Consider the following 17,836-nt stretch of genomic DNA (forward strand, 5'->3'; position numbering starts at 1 on the left):
AGGTGCGCGAACACACCGCTTGACCGGCCCGTTCAGGCCTCTTACGTTCCAGGTTATCAGCTGGATCAGGGGGCTAGCAGCCCCCCTCCCCAACCGACTAGCCATAACCCTTCCTAGGCCAGCCACGTGTCCGGGCCCCCCGCACTTCTCGTTCCTCCCAGCGCCAGACCCCCGCCCCGGCCTCCTCTACAAACTCCAGCTCCCCCTTGGTCATTCCAGCAGCAACCCGGTTTCTCCCCCCCACCCCCCCCCACCCCCCAGCCAGGTTTCCCCCTAGCTGCATTGCTCCCCCCATTGCACTCCTGTGAGTCAGTGACTCCTGCTGACCCCGTCTACTCCCGCCGTTCCATCGACCCCCCCCCCCAGAGTAGGAATCTCCCTTCCCCCCCTCCTGTCCATCAGCGGGCACTCCCCGCCCCCCCCAATCCCACCTCTTCCACTCTCAGCGCGGGAAGAAAGCCCGCGCTTTCAGCTCCGGCCCCACCTCTTTCCATCCTTAGCGTGGGAAAATAGCCCACGCTTTCTACCCGTCCAACCCCGCCGCTCTGGCATAGTTTCCCTTCCAGGCCCAGTCCCAATTTCTCCGGCTCGGGCCTCCCCCCCTGTGGGCCCCATCCCCAATTCCAGCCACCGATGCCCAAAGGCTTTTACCTGTCCAACCCCCTACAAGCCTGCTCGACAGACAAAGGAGACATAGGAATCAACCCAACCACAAAATGCCCCCCCAAAACACAGCACAACAGCCCCGACCACCCCCTCCCCCCTCCCCCCAGTGTCCCCTCGTCCACAGCCCTCAGTCCGAGTCCAGCTTTTCAGTCTGAATAAAGGTCCACGCCTCTTCTGGCGTCTCAAAGTAATAATGCCAATCTCTGTAGGTAACCCACAGTCGAGCCGGCTGCAATATGCCAAACTTCACCCCTCTCTGGTGCAGCACCGCCTTAGCCCGGTTGTACCCGGCCCTCTTCTTAGCCACCTCCGCACTCCAGTCCTGGTAGATCTGGACCTCTACGTTCTCCCACCTGTTGCTCCGCTCCTTCTTGGCCCACCTTAGCACACATTCTCTGTCCGCAAACCGATGGAACCGCACCAGCACCGCCCGCGGCGGCCCACTGGGCTTGGGCCTCCTCACCAGCACTCGATGGGCCCCCTCCAGCTCCAGGGGCCCCTGGAAGGTCCCGGCGCCCATCAGCGTATTCAGCATGGTGACCACATAGGCACCCATATCTGAACCTTCCAGCCCCTCCGGGAGACCCAGAATGCGCAGGTTCTTTCTCCTCGACCAGTTCTCCAGGTCCTCGAGCTTCGCCTGCCATTTCTTATGGAGCGCCTCGTGCATCTCCACCTTCACCGCCAAGCCCAACACCTCGTCCTCGTTTTCCGAGACCTTTTATCGGACCACCCGGATCGCCGCCCCTTGGGCCGTCTGGGTCTCAAGCAGCTTATCAATGCTGTGACCACTGCTCCCACGCTGCCTTGTCTCCGCCCACTGCCATCTTAGCCTTCCTTTCTCGCACCTGTCTCTGCTCCAACTCCACTTTATTCACCGCTCCACTCCTTGTCCAATCCATACAATTCCGGGGGAGTGATGTTATCCCCTTCCCACACTGGGGATCATCGAAAAAATGCCGCTGCGGGGCCCTAAAAAGAGCCCAAAAGTCCAATTCTAGCGGGAGCTGCCAAATGTGCGACTTAGCTCCGCATAGCCGCAACCGGAAGCCCCTGACGCCTGTTCTGGTACACGGAGGGAGAATTCAGAATGTCCAAATTATCTAACAGCACGTCTTCCGGGATTTGTGGGAGGAAACCGGAGCACCCGGAGGAAACCCACGCAGTCACGGGGAAAACGTGCAGATTCCGCATAGACACTGACCCAAGCCGGGAATCAAACCTGGGGCCCTGGTGCTGTGTAACCATAGTGCTAAGCAGTATGCTACCGTGCTGCCCCAATTCCTGTACAGTCTTTGAGTGGGAACAGGGGTGAAGGGGCATCTTCTGGGTTGACCCAGACCATCTTGGTGCTACCCCACCCAGGGAATGGTAGTTATGGCCTAAGCCTATCACTGCTGCATTTTTCTCCACCTGGGGAATAAATGTTATTTGGTTTGCTCACTATCCTCAGTTGGAAATGTTAACCATCATTAGATTTAATTAATATTCCACAGTTTAATCAGAAGCATGAACAAAGGCCACAAACAGGGAAGTGAGAAAAAATGCAATGCAATGTGCTGCGAGTAAGAAGTCAGCAGAAAAAGAAACATTAAATAGCAGTAATTTTCCAAACTTGAAATACCCACAGCCTACTGCGCAGCCGCAAGATTGCCTATCAGCGCGAGTGCCCACCGTGATTGGTCTGTTCTGGCACCGCCTCTTCACTGTGATTGGTCTATTCTGGAACCGCCTCCTCACTGTGATTGGCTTGTTCTCGGAGGCTGTCTGTTGTGATTGGTCAGTAATCTTGTCAATCAGTGGAGCGGCGGCGGCGGTGCGGCTGGGACCGGACAGTTTGGTGAGTGACCGGCGCTCGGTGAGCCTCCGGTTGGGTTCAGTCTGCGGGAGCGCCTCGGGCCTCTCGCTGAAGCTGCCACCTGGTTGCTGTTGTGGGATTTAGTTTGGAACAGGCCGAGCTGCTTCCTGTGTCCATGGAACTGAGTGGGCAGCCTGATGTGAGCAATGCCCCTGAAAAGGTGGAGGATCGGATGGATTTACGATGAGAACATGGTGTTAGTGAATGTACATCCTGGATTTAACTTACCATTCCAGAATCACAGAACTATTATGGCACAGGAGGCCATTCGGCCCGTTTTCTCTGTACCAGCCCTCCGAATGAGCCATTCCTCCTCCCTGCACAGATAACAAGTCTAATTCCCTTTTGAATGTCTCCATTGAACTTGACTCCATCCCACACTGAGCCCATTCCAGACCTGAACCTCTCGCTGGATGAAAATATTTTCCCCTTCTTACTATTGCTCTTTTGACAATTTAAATTTCTTACCCTGATCCTTTCATGAATGAATAATTGTTGGCCTATCTACTCAACCCAGCCCCCCCCCCCCCCCCCGCCCCCGATTTTATATATCTCTTAACTATGTTCAGCCCTCTACTGCAAGGAAAATAGTCCCAATTTCTCTAATTCACCGTCACAACCCATGTTCCTCATCCCTGCCGCTATACCTCCAAATTTCTAATCTGCTCTTTTCAAACTTTCTCACCTTTTCCAAAATGGACCACCCAGGCCTGGACAAAATACTTTTGCTAAGGCCAAACTAGTGTCTTATACAATTCAACATAACCAGTTGCTTTTGTACTCTCTTGCCCCTATTAATAAAATCTGCAGTTGGTCTACTGAATTTAATACTCAGACCTTCACTGTAATCATTGATTTTACTGCTGCACATTTGAAAGGTTTGCGTCATTGAACAGGATGATAAACTGCTCATGCACCATCTTTTCCTGTTCCAGCATCATTATTTCTATTCGTGCTTCCCTACTGTTTCTCATCTTCATGCTGTCTTTCGCTGACAGTATCTGAGGAAACAATGTCAGATTCTGCATACATGCTGATAATATTCAGCTTTACCTTACTATTGCTGCACCTGGCCCCTCCACTGCTTCTGTATCCTAAGACTTGATGTCTGGCATCCAGTCCTGGAGAGCTGAAAGTTTTGACAATTAAACTTTAGGAAGCCATTCTCCTTTTAGCCCCACCATTAACTGTTTTTTTAATGATTTCATTTCCTTTTTCCTGGAAATTGTCTTAGGCTGAACCAGACTGAGGCCAAACATTTGACTCTCAGTTGAAATTCTAAACCTAATTGTTGCACTACAATGATCACCTCTGTAGCATTGCAAATTTAGGCCCCTGCTTTTCTCAATCTCCTAATGTGACCTTTTTATTTTGTCTTTGTTACTTCCTCTGCTTTCCTAGCCTACCTCCAATCGTCCAGCTTCCATTACCTTAAGCTCAACAAAAGCTCTGCTGCCCATATCCTGCATCTGCCCTATGTTGATACTGACAATTAGTCCACCACTTCTCTTTTAAAATGCATGTTCTGATCCCTTCATGGTTCTGAACCTTTCTATCTCAGTAATTTCCTTCAGCCCTACAATGTTCTAAGCATTTTGATTTATCCAAATTGACTTTTATATCCTCTACTTCAAAGGTGACCTTTGAAGGAGACATTGTTCTCTTTTCTTCCTGCCCTTTGTTGTAAGCTGTCATTACAGAACAGAATCATAAAGAAAATATCAGGTGAACCTATCATCAATGATCACCGTTTCATCACAGATAATTTCAAAATTCTCACTAACATCTGATGCAAATTGGGAGAGTTGTCCCACAGATTAGGGCAGTGCTTCCCAAACCTTTTCATGTTGTGACACTGTTTTGAAGTTTGAAAATTGCCATGACCCCAGAGTGAGACCTGGGTAATGGGGATAAAGCTTTGGGAGGGTCAGGTGGCATTGTGAGAGCGAAGGGATGGAGTTTAAACTGCTGAAGCTTCTTTTTAAAAAGCACCTACCTTTTTACTGGCTTTGTTTGCAGGAGGCATCAGACCTCTAAAATCATTCAGTTAGGTCACCCCAACTGTTGAAAAACAGTGAGGATTTAAAGGGACCATTAGCTGTTCTCATTTAGTCGGAACTCTATGGCAGCCAAAGTTGCCTCAGGGCTCACAACCTCAAAATCCCATTTCTCAATTTTGGGGGAGGTTGTGACTCTCAAATTGGAAAGCAATAATTTGCACTCAAAGAATCATACCTATTATTGAGTAACCCAGAATTTTTTTCTCTAATACTAGTGGCAGACCACCCTTGTTTAGAGGGTGCTGCGGCAGAGAGAAAGGGGTCTCATATATGGATGGGGGTTCTGAACATTGATTTTGAACCCCATGAAGTTGGACAGCTACATGCCGAAGAAATTGGCCATTCCAACTGATGAATAATTGCTCTTTCACATTGAACAGCACTTGCAGAGTAATAACTGAGAGAATAAAGCACAGAATGTACTGTCCTGCAGGACAGAGCTGCCAGGCTGAGCCAGGGTCAGATGATCAGGAAACTGACACATGGTGTAACCTACTTGATCTTCTCTTTGCCAGTCTACCTTCTGCAGACATATTTGTCCACCGTAGATTTAGCAGGAGAGCTCAGTGCACCATGCTTTTTTATTTATGATTTTTTCAAAAATAATTTAATCCAAACATAATCAAAAGTAGAAAAGCATAAATAAATGGAAGAACATTCTTCACATTTCACGGTGCACAGTTGGTGCAAGATTTCCCCCTTTTCACCCCTCCCCCTGCAATGCCGAACAATTCCTCAAACATGGTCATGAATAGCCCCGCCATGTCTCAAAGCCCTCCGCTGATCCCCTCAGTTTGAACTTAATCTTCTCCAGTCAGAGAAAGTCGTACAGGACCCCCAGCCAGGCCGCCACACCCGGCGCCGTTGCCATCCGCCATTCCAGCAGAATCCTTCACCGGGAATTAGAGAGGCGAAGACACCACATGGGCCTTCCTCCCCTTCATCAGCTCCGGCATTTCCGATACCCCAGAAAATCACCACCGTAGGATCCGGTCCGGCCTCTACTCCCACTATCTTTTTTAAAAAATACATTTAGAGTACCCAATTCATTTTTTCCAATTAAGGGGCAATTTAGCATGGCCAATTCACCTAGCCTGCATATCATTTTGGGTTGTAGGGGCGAAAACCCACGCAAACACTGGGAGAATGTGCAGATTCTTCATGGACAGTGACCCATAGCCGGGATCGAACCTGGGACCTCAGCTCCGTGAGTTAGCTGTGCTAACCACTGTGCCACCGTGCTGCCCTCTACCACCACTATATTTGACAGCGCCCCAAACACCCCCCCCCCCCCCCCCCCCCAAGTATCTCAACTTCCCATTGCCCTGGAACATAATGCGCATGATTTGCTGGCCCTCGCATTTCTCACACTCGTCGGCCTTGCACATGAATAGGTCAAATTCACCCTATGCATCACCTCAGTCCCCATCCTATCTTTCCGCTCAGGTCCTCCCATTTCTCCTTAATCCTCACCGCCTGCACTCTTTTCCCCCCCCCCCCCCCCCCTCTTTTCCCAGCTGCCCATATATATTCCCGATCTTACACTACCCTTCCACCTCTGCGGACAGCAACCGTTCCAGTAGGGTGTACTCCTGCAGCTTGGGAAACCCTCTCCATTCCTTCCGCGCAAAGTCCCTCACCTGCAGATACCTGAATTTGCTTCCCTGCGGAAGCTCTACCCTCTCCCACAGCTCTTCCAGGCTTGCAAACTTTTCGTCCAGATAGAAATCCCTGGCCCTCATTCGCCCCAACTCTCTCCACCTTCTCTACATGCCATCCATCTCCCCTGGCTTATACCCGTGGTTCCCACACTCCGGTGTTGGCACCGACATCCCCTCCATCCTAAAGTGTCTCCTCAACCAGTTCCACACCCTAATTGTGGTCTGTACCACTGGGCTCTCTTTGTCCCTCCTCGGTGCCAGCAGAAACGCCGTCATCACCATGGCCCTCAGGCTGAACCCCCTACAGGACTCTTCCTTCAATCTAACCGATTCTAACCCCTCTCCTTCCCACCACACCTTGCCTCTGCATTTGCCGCCGAATAATAGTGCAGCAGATTCGACAACGCCAACCCCCCCTTTCTGCCTCTGTGGCAGGGCCCTCTTCACCCGAGGTACCTTCCCCACCCATATAAACTCTAAAATCACTGCATCCAGTTTCCGAAAAAGGCCTTTGGAATGAAGATTGGGAGGATCTGGAATAAAAACAGGAACCTTGGCAGAACGTTAATTTTTATCACATGGACCCTCCCCGCCAGTGTCAGGTGTAACGTATCCCATCTCCTAAAGTTTTCCCTTACCACCTCCACCAACTTTGTCAGGTTCCATTTGTGCACCGTCGCCCACTCCCCCGCCAACTGAACCCCCAAATACCTAAACCCGTCCCTGGCAACCTTAAATGACAACACTCACAAATTGGCTCCCCAACCTGTCTCATTCACCGGAAATACCTCGCGCTTTCGACCCTCGACATTCAGCTTATAGCCCGAGCAATTAAACACGTGGCCACAGGGATGGTGCAGGCGGGAGGGATTCAGATTTCTGGATAACTGGGGCTCTTTCTGGGGAAGGTGGGACCTCTATAGACAGGATGGTCTACATCTGAACCTGAGGGGCACCAATATCCTGGGGGGGAGATTTGTTAGTACTCTTTGGGGGGGTTTAAACTAATTCAGCAGGGGCATGGGAACCTGGGTTGTAGTTTTGGGGTGCGAGAGATTGAGAGTAGAGAGGTCAGGAGCACAGTTTTGACTTCGCAGGAGGGCGGCAGTGTTCAGGTCTGTGGTTTGAAGTGTGTCTATTTCAATGCCAGGAGTATACGAAATAAGGTAGGGGAACTGGCAGCATGGGTTGGTACCTGGGACTTCGATGTTGTGGCCATTTCAGAGACATGGATAGAGCAGGGACAGGAATGGTTGTTGCAGGTTCCGGGGTTTAGGTGCTTTAGTAAGGTCAGAGAAGGGGGCAAAAGAGGGGGAGGTGTGGCGCTGCTAGTCAAGGACAGTATTACGGTGGTAGAAAGGATGCAAGATGGGGACTCTTCTTCCGAGGTAGTATGGGCTGAGGTTAGAAACAGGAAAGGAGAGGTCACCCTGTTGGGAGTTTTCTATAGGCCACCTAATAGTTCTAGAGATGTAGAGGAAAGGATGGCGAAGATGATTCTGGAAAAGAGCGAAAGTAACAGGGTAGTTGTTATGGGAGACTTTAACTTTCCTAATATTGACTGGAAAAGATATAGTTCGAGTACATTGGATGGGTCGTTCTTTGTACAATGTGTGCAGGAGGGTTTTCTGACACAATATGTTGACAGGCCAACAAGAGGTGAGGCCACTTTGGATTTGGTTTTGGGTAATGAACCAGGCCAGGTGTTAGATCTGGAGGTAGGTGAACACTTTGGAGACAGTGACCACAATTCGGTGACCTTTACGTTAGTGATGGAAAGGGATAAGTATACCCCGCAGAGCAAGAGTTATAGCTGGGGGAAGGGCAATTATGATGCCATTAGACATGACTTAGGATGTGTTGGTTGGAGAAGTAGGCTGCAAGGGTTGGGCACACTGGATATGTGGAGCTTGTTCAAGGAACAGCTATTGCATGTTCTTGATAAGTACGTACCAGTCAGGCAGGGAGGAAGGGGTCGAGCGAGGGAACCGTGGTTTACCAAAGAAGTGGAATCTCTTGTTAAGAGGAAGAAGGAGGCCTATGTGAAGATGAGGCGTGAAGTTTCAGTTGGGGCGCTTGATAGTTACAAGGAAGCGAGGAAGGATCTAAAGAGAGAGCTGAGACGAGCAAGGAGGGGACATGAGAAGTCTTTGGCAGGTAGGATCAAGGAAAACCCAAAAGCTTTCTATAGGTATGTCAGGAATAAAAGAATGACTAGGGTAAGAGTAGGGCCAGTCAAGGACAGTGGTGGGAAGTTGTGTGTGGAGGCTGAGGAGATAAGCGAGATACTAAATGAATACTTTTCGTCAGTATTCACTCAAGAAAAAGATAATATTGTGGAGGAGAATGCTGAGACCCAGGCTATTAGAATAGATGGCATTGAGGTGCGTAGGGAAGAAGTGTTGGCAATTCTGGACAAGGTGAAAATAGATTAGTCCCCGGGGCCGGATGGGATTTATCCTAGGATTCTCTGGGAAGCCAGGGAAGAGATTGCTGAGCCTTTGGCTTTGATTTTTAGGTCATCATTGGCTACAGGAATAGTGCCAGAGGACTGGAGGATAGCAAATGTGGTCCCTTTGTTCAAGAAGGGGAGTAGAGATAACCCCGGTAACTATAGGCCGGTGAGCCTAACGTCTGTGGTGGGTAAAGTCTTGGAGAGGATTATAAAAGATACGATTTATAATCATCTAGATAGGAATAATATGATTAGGGATAGTCAGCATGGTTTTGTGAAGGGTAGGTCATGCCTCACAAACCTTATCGAGTTCTTTGAGAAGGTGACTGAACAGGTAGACGAGGGTAGAGCAGTTGATGTGGTGTATATGGATTTCAGTAAAGCGTTTGATAAGGTTCCCCACGGTCGGCTATTGCAGAAAATACGGAGGCTGGGGATTGAGGGTGATTTAGAGATGTGGATCAGAAATTGGCTAGTTGAAAGAAGACAGAGAGTGGTAGTTGATGGGAAATGTTCAGAATGGAGTTCAGTTACGAGTGGCGTACCACAAGGATCTGTTCTGGGGCCGTTGCTGTTTGTCATTTTTATAAATGACCTAGAGGAGGGCGCAGAAGAATGGGTGAGTAAATTTGCAGACGACACTAAAGTCGGTGGAGTTGCAGACAGTGTGGAAGGATGTTGCAGGTTACAGAAGGACATAGATAAGCTGCAGAGCTGGGCTGAGAGGTGGCAAATGGAGTTTAATGTGGAGAAGTGTGAGGTGATTCACTTTGGAAAGAATAACAGGAATGCGGAATATTTGGCTAATGGTAAAATTCTTGGTAGTGTGGATGAGCAGAGGGATCTCGGTGTCCATGTACATAGATCCCTGAAAGTTGCCACCCAGGTTGATAGGGTTGTGAAGAAGGCCTATGGTGTGTTGGCCTTTATTGGTAGAGGGATTGAGTTCCGGAGCCATGAGGTCATGATGCAGCTGTACCAAACTCTGGTACGGCCGCATTTGGAGTATTGCGTACAGTTCTGGTCGCCTCATTATAGGAAGGACGTGGAAGCTTTGGAACGGGTGCAGAGGAGATTTACCAGGATGTTGCCTGGTATGGAGGGAAAATCTTATGAGGAAAGGCTGATGGACTTGAGGTTGTTTTCGTTAGAGAGAAGAAGGTTAAGAGGTGACTTAATAGAGGCATACAAAATGATCAGAGGGTTAGATAGGGTGGACAGCGAGAGCCTTCTCCCGCGGATGGAGGTGGCTAGCACGAGGGGACATAGCCTTAAATTGAGGGGTAATAGATATAGGACAGAGGTCAGAGGTGGGTTTTTTACGCAAAGAGTGGTGAGGTCGTGGAATGCCCTACCTGCAACAGTAGTGAACTCGCCAACATTGAGGGCATTTAAAAATTTGTTGGATAAGCATATGGATGATAAGGGCATAGTGTAGGTTAGATGGCCTTTAGTTTTTTTTTCCATGTCGGTGCAACATCGAGGGCCGAAGGGCCTGTACTGCGCTGTATCGTTCTATGTTCTAAGGCTCCGAACCTCTCTAGTATGTTCATAATTCTCCTCATGCGCTCCAGTGGGTCTGAAATGAACAGCAGCAGATCATCTGCATACCGCGACACCTCCTCACAAACCCCTGCCACTCGACTGGCCCCCCAAGGGCTATCCCCAAGGACTCTTATCGCCAGTGCAAACAGCAGCGTGGACAGCAAACACCGCTACTTCGTTCCCCTGTACAACCCGAAGCTCCATGAACTCAACTCGTTTGTCCGTACACTTGCCACCGGGGTCACATACAGCAGACGCACCCACGCCACGAACTTCGACCCAAACATTCCCAAAACCTCGAACAGGTACCACCACTCCAACCCGGTTGAAATCCTTCTCCGTGTCCGTCGAGACCACTACCTCCAGTACCCGTCCCTTTGACGGGGCCATGATCACATTTAATAACCACCTGATGTTAATGGAGATTTGCCTGCCCTTCACAAAACCTGTTTTGTCCTCTGCAACCACCTCTGGAACGCATCCTTCCATTCTCTCCGCCCCTAACTTGGCCAACACTTTCACATCCTTTTTAAAAAAAAATTAGATTACCCAATTATTTTTCCAATTAAGGGGCAATTTAGCGTGGCCAATCCACCTACTCTGGACATTTTTGGGTTGTGGGGGCGAAACCCACACAGACACGGGGAGAATATGCAAACTCCACACGGACAGTGACCCAGAGCCGGGATCGAACCTGGGACCTCAGCGCCGTGAGGCGTTTGTGCTAACCACTAGGCCACCGTGCTGCCTCACATCCTTTTTTAACAATCATATGGGCCTATACGACCCACACTCTAGCGGGTCCTTCCCATTTTTCTGGATTGGCGTGATCAACGCCTGGGCCAATGTCTCCGGCAGCTCCCCCTTCTCCAGCACCTCGCTAAACGTCGCCAATAGATGTGATGCCAGCTCTGTACCTTCAGAATTTCCCTGGATGCGGCCTGCCTCCGTAGCTGATGGGCTAACATACGGCTCGCCTTCTTTCCATATTCATACTGCACCCCCCTCGCCCTCCGTAGCTGCCCCACTACCTTCTCCATCGTCAGCCTATCAAACTGCCCCTATAACTTCTTTCTCTCCGCCAACCCCTCCTTTGTGTGGGCCCTCCAATATTTCTTGTGTATCTCGACTATCTCATCCAACAACCATCCATACTCTTCCTTCCTTCTCCTATCTCTGTGTGTCTTGAATGAAATAATCTACCCCCTGAACCACCGCCTTCAACGCCTCCCAAAATGTGGCCACCGATACCTCCCCATTCTGATTCAACTTCACATAGTCTTTGATCACTGACCGCACTGTCTCACAGAACCCCTGAGTCTAACCTCCATCCTGGCCTCTGCTCCTACCTTGAGCTAAGTCTAACCTCCAACCAGTCCGGCGCATGGTCTGAGAACACGATTCCTGCAAACTCCGCCCCCGCCACATCCACCAACACCGATCAATTCACCACAAAGAAATCAATTCTGGAGTATACCTGGTACACGTGCAAGAAGAAGGAATAATCTCTCTCCCCTCGGTTCCTAAACCTCCATGGATCCACCATTCCCATCCTTTCCATAAACCCTGCCTGCTCCTTCGCCATCCTCGACCTTCCCATTGACTTGGGTGTCGACCTATCCATCCTCGACTCCTATACACGGTTAAAATTATCCCCCCCCCCCCTTAATCAACTGATGCGTGTCCAGGTCTGGAATCGCCCCCAGCAACCTCTTCACAAACACCACGTCGTCCCAATTCGGCGTATAAACATTCACAAGCACCACTGGCGTCCCCTCCAACTCTCACTCACTATCACATATCTCCCCCCTGGATCCCACACTTCCTTGCCACCTACAAACCACAACCTTTTACTTAACAAGACGGCCACCTCCGCGACTTTCAATCGAACCCTGATTGAAATACCTAACCCACACATCCCTTTCTCAATCTAACCTGATCCTTCAAACGGAGATGTGTCTCCTGCAGAAAGACCACCCCCACCTTCAAACTCCTGAAGTAAGCAAAGACCCTAGACCTCTTCACCAGCCTGTTCAGCCCCTGTAGGTTCCATGTTCCGAACCTTACAGGAGCTTGCGCCTCCCTTGCACCCCTTCCTCCCCTTACGATTCTGTCTCCTTTAATTTCACCCTAAACCGGGCCCCTTGAAGATGACCCCCTTCCCCATCCATGACCCGGCTCCTGCTCCAACACTGCCACATCACATCCCCCCCCTCCCCCCACTCCCACTTGGCATTGGCTATAGGTAGAAAACAGTCTTGCAGCCAACAAATTAGGGAAAAGCTTTTTGGCCTTTGCACATGACAACTAACAGGAGGATGAGGTTCAATGAATATTTTCATTCTCGCCTATGGCAAATCTCAGTACGTGAGTGCAAGTGGCCAAAATGACAAGTAGATGATTTCATTCACTGTCCAGCAAATTTGATTCAATCCAGGTGACATTTAAGAAGCACCAAATAAGAGGAAGGTTATGGACCCTGACAGCATCCTGGCTGTGGTGCTGAAGCCCTGTACTTCAAGCCAAGTTAGTTCAGAATGCTGGAATTTACCTTTGACTGTGTAAGATTATTCAGGTATGTCCTATTCCACACATAGGTCAAATGCCCTATCAGCTTCCTCTCCATCATCAGCACAGCAATGAAAGGAATCAAGTGACCACCTATTCATAGATAACCTGCTGCTAATGTTCAGCTCAGGTTATTCCAGTACCTCTCAGCTCCTCGGCACAACATAATCCTGATATTGTGCGCTAGATTTAGCTAGAAAATTATGGTGCACTTAACAGCACTCACCATTATTCATTATACACGATATACACAAATCGGACAGCAACATCTGGTGAGCAAAGTTGCACGTTTCAAAGTGAAAATCCAGAGAGTGGTGCCCGAAAATGTGCTGCTGTTCCCTAAGTAGCTTGTAAACAGTATCTCGGCATTTGGCTCCCATTCAGATATGTTCAATGATGTGAATTCTTGCACTGATCTCATCGATACGGACTAGACTTACCACAAAAAGTTAAGTTTGTCCAGTCTAAAATATTCTTTCATCGGCATAGTAAGTTGTAATTACTGCCTCTCTGGCACTGAAAGTGAACTATTGCAATGTGGAGCCTCTCTCCTACAACAATGAATTCTTGTTGGACATGCAAATAATTAAGTATTTTAAAATCTCTTGGGCGGGATTCACTGTTCCCTGACGCCGATTTTGTAATCGGTGATCGGACGGTGAATCCCTTTTGACTCCGAAATCGGGGGCAGTGCCTGTTTAACGCAGGTTTTGTATCCTCCGCTCCCCTACGAAATGGTATCATCACGCCGTTGGGACGGCGTTAGCGCGGCACCTGAAGACCCTCCCCTGATGGGCCGAGTTCCCGACCGCGCTGTTGACGTGTGGTCTCAGCAGATGGGAACCCGGCGTGGCGGCTGTGGACTGTGTCCAGTGCCACCACAGTTGGGCTGGAGCTGTGCTGCTGGCCGGGGGGCTTCCACGAGGGCTGTGGGAACTGGTGGGGGGGGGACCATCTGGCAGATCGGGTCTGCGCACAGCCGGCGCCATGTTTTATCGCACGACCATTGCAGACCCAGAAACGGTGAATCCAGCCCCATATGTTTCTATCAAATATTGTTTCTGTTATCAAATATTTTAGTTCAGTTGTGTGCAATAAACAGCCAATAAATCTGGTTTGAATGAACACATTCACTGTTGCTGGAAGCTATTAACAAATGTGAAAGTTTGGCAACTCTATAAATGAAACAGACAGTGGAAAATTTATATTAATTTAAACCTTTGTAAAGTAAGTCTTTTGTAAAAATGCCCAGTACGGCATTCTGCTCGGGTTGAGGTACAGCAACTACACTCCAATGTGAAGAGTAATAAATAACCATATTGGATGGTCCCAGTAGAATGACACATTTGTATATTATAATCATTACCTCCATATGTTGGACTGTTTTCTATGTCTGGCACCGGTATGCCATGTAAAATTGATTTGAGTTTTCCAGGCTCCATAAATCAAAGCTAGTAACCTCTGGCCCTCAGTGGATGCTATACACTGCAAAGCAAATGCTAATGCAATTCCCAATTCATTGGCATTATGAATTTGAGATTTTTTTCCTCCTGTAATTGCGTATTATTTGGTAACGTCTTATATATATTCTTCTAGGTGTATCAAGAGTTTGACCATGGCAGCACCAGGAAAAATAGTTTTCACTCGCTTGCCTCCTCTTCCCACCATTGGAGAAATTATCAAGTTATATAAGCTAAGAGCTGAAAAGCAGCTCTCTCAGAACTTTTTGCTGGATTTAAGATTAACAGGTAACTATAAATTTTAAATATCAGACTCTTGTACGTTTTTGGGATCAACATCTCATCACTGCATCTCCCCATTCTTCGATATCCAGGACTAGGAAGTTGTTATTCAACCGAATTGTCATGCTCAGATCAATAAATTCAGTTATATAAATGTGCGACTCCTGTCCTGCGCATCAAATAATTATTTGAGTTAAGGTAAACCTGTAGATAAACCTTCAAAAATAAAATTGAGAAAACATTTCAGATCAAAATTTTCACTTGTATACATTGTAATAAACATGACATTTCACGTTAAATTTCAATGTAACTGTACCTTGAAAGAGAATTTCCTCACAGTCCTTCACACAATCCCGAGAAATTGGCTTATTACTCGGAACTATCCAGTGGGGGAGACGAGCAGATTAAATTGGAGCAGTTTTTGGTTATTGTCAATTTAGGTTTAACAACCAAAATTAATATTTAATTTTTGAATGAATCCAGATTTAAAACTTTCTCAAAGCAGCAAGTATGAGCCAGTTAGACAGTTTTCATGACTACCCCATGTAGTCTAGCCAGTGGTTTGATGGTCTCCTGGTTTGCTTCCTGCTGTGTTACTGAGCCATCAACTGAATTTGCCAAATCATGCCAACCGGTGTGTTTATTTTTTTGGGCATTACCTTATATTTCCTCCCTTGTTTTTCTGAGCAGCCAGAGATACATTTCATATAATAAAAGCAAAATACTGCAGATGTTGGAAAACTGAAATAACAACAAAAAATGGTGGATAACTCATCGGGTCTGGCAACATCTGTGGAAAGAGAAACAGAGTTAAGGTTTTGAGTTCATTGACCTTTCTACAGAACTGTAAAACAGTCAATGGACTCAAAATATTAGACTTGTTTCTCCACAGATGCTGCCAGAGATACATTTCATCTGTGTTTGGTGATTTATTGGTTTTCACACTTGCAACACCTTAGTCTCTTCTGTCACTCTGTTTATCTTGTCCAATATTTCACTCTTCTCGTGATTAACTATAATGTCTATCATCTCCTTCTTTTGAGAAGTGGGCCACAAACTGTTCAGTAAGAACCATGCTCACATTTTCTGTCTCCAAACATAAGGTTACCTTTTAAAATCTCCAATTTTTCTTCAGTTATCCCCTTGCTCTCAATGTATTTATAAAACATCTTTGTGTTTTCCCAGATTTTACTTGCAATTTATCTTCATCCCTATATTTTTTTTCCTAATTTATTTTTTCATTTCACCCTTTCACTACTTCTCTAGACTTTCTGCCATGTTGAACTCTTGGTATCTGACTTACAAAAGAGTAAGAGAAACAATGACTTAGCTGCTTTGAAGGGTGGAGGAGGAGCAGGTAGAGGGCTTGGGGGCCCCGATTAGGATGGGGGAGCTGGTTAAGGGGTTGGGGAGTATGCAGGCGGGCAAGGCCCCGGGACCGGATGGGTTCCCGATTGAATTTTATAGGAAGTTTTCGGAACTGTTGGCTCCGTTGCTGTTGAGAACTTTTAACGAGACGAGGGAAAGACAAAGTCTTCCCCCAACGATGTCGAGAGCTCTGATCTCGCTTATTCTCAAGCGGGACAAAGACCCGCTGCAGTGTGGCTCGTATAGGCCGATTTCACTCCTTAATGTGGATGCCAAGTTGTTGGCGAAGGTCCTGGCCACTAGGATTGAGGATTATGTCCCGGGAGTGATACATGAGGATCAGACGGGATTTGTGAAGGGCAGGCAGTTGAATGCAAATGTGTGGAGGCTTCTGAATGTGATCCTGATGCCCTCTGAGGGGGGGATGCAGAGGTGGTGGCGGTTATGGACGCGGAGAAGGCTTTGACCGGGTGGAGTGGGAGTACCTGTGGGAGGTGCTGGGTGGGTTTGGGTTTGGAGAGGGGTTTATAAGGTGGGTTAAATTGTTATACCAGGCCCCAGTGGCGAGTGTATCGACGAACTGGTTGAGTACTTTTTGGAGTGTTCTGGAAAACTTTTTGAAAAACTTTGAATAAATACATTTTTTTAAAAAACCTTATGATTTGGATCAATGGCGGGTACTTGAGATACATCCAAGCATGAAGGGAAAGATAAATAAACAAACAAACCCCCGAGCAACTGTGTGAACGATTGAGCTGTCAATCACATGCTATTGAAAGGCAGTGCTCTGTGAAATTGAATCGAATTGCAATCGATCTGAGGGGATTTGAGGCCTTTTCCAGTGTTGAGGGCTTTCTAGGAAGACTCTAACACTTCAAAAAGCTGTATTTTCAAAGGCATAGGGCTGAGAGGGCAGATGTTCGGAAAGGGAAAGTGTGACTGCATTGATTCGTCACTGAATCACAGCATTTACAGTGCTGAAGGAGGCCAATCTGCCCAGCGAATCCGCACCAGCCCTGGAAAGCACACCCTACTTAAGCCTACACCTCCACCCCATCCCCTTAACCCAGTAACCCCACCTATCCTTTTTGGACAATTTATCATGGCCAATCCATGTAACCTGCACGTCTTTGGCTTGTGGCAGGAAACCAGAGCTCCCAGAGGAAACCCATGCAGACATGGGGGGAACATGCATACTCTACACAGACAGTGACCCAAGTCGGGCATTGAACCTGGGACCTTGAAGCTGTGAAGCAACAGTGCTAACCACTGCTACCGTGCTGCCCCAATGGGCTGGAGTGCTCATCCGCTGTCAGATAGAGAAGTTCAGGGTGAGGAGGCCACTTCAGAGTTTTTAAAAGTCTGACTACGATGATGCTGTTGAGCAGAGGGCTGCCTGAGATCACCATGCCAAAGGTGATCTTTAGTTTGCCCAGGACGGGAAGGGGCATTCCAGACACTGGACCCCCATCCTAGGTGAAGGATTTTGGACTGTGTCAGTTGAGGGATTTTGAAACCATCAATTCAAGGTTACTAACTGCACTTGGGATTACTGGAACTCAGTAGAAATTCAAGTTAAAACTTGTCAGGTGCAAATAAGAATTGTTTTATTTGTCTTCTATTGATTACAACTTAAAAGTCATTTAAAAGGCAATTTGTAGACAATTTAAAGCTTTCAAAGAATCACAGGACTTATCTTCTTAGACAAACAGCTCGAAACATAACTTTTAAAAGTCAAAGTCTGAAGTCAAAGTCTGAAATGAAATATGAATACAGAGAGACCGTGAATAGTTCAGATCAAAGTATAGATGCCTAAAACTCTTTCTCTTTCTAACCCTCTCTCTCAAACCTAACCTAACCCTACCCGAACTCTCTAAAATGGCGGCAAAATTGTCTATTGTTATACTATTTCA

At 47.7% G+C, this 17,836-nt stretch overlaps 1 protein-coding gene across 2 annotated transcripts in view; it reads left to right on the forward strand.

Moving 5' to 3' along the window:
* The first annotated feature begins 2,466 nt into the window (after positions 1-2,466).
* tfb1m (transcription factor B1, mitochondrial) overlaps positions 2,467-17,836 on the forward strand; it is a 56,496-nt gene continuing 41,126 nt past the window's right edge. Inside the window, exons 1-2 of one of the 2 annotated variants that reach the window (XM_038808423.1) lie at positions 2,467-2,506; positions 14,410-14,561. In XM_038808423.1, the coding sequence (XP_038664351.1) occupies positions 14,429-14,561 (133 nt within the window). In that variant the 5' untranslated portion in view covers positions 2,467-2,506; positions 14,410-14,428. Of the gene's footprint in view, positions 2,507-2,665; positions 2,685-14,409; positions 14,562-17,836 lie in introns of those variants that run through there. The other variant, XM_038808416.1, reaches the window with a different exon arrangement.

Source organism: Scyliorhinus canicula, chromosome 1 (genome assembly GCF_902713615.1).
Source record: "Scyliorhinus canicula chromosome 1, sScyCan1.1, whole genome shotgun sequence".
Taxonomy (NCBI): Eukaryota; Metazoa; Chordata; class Chondrichthyes; order Carcharhiniformes; family Scyliorhinidae; genus Scyliorhinus; species Scyliorhinus canicula.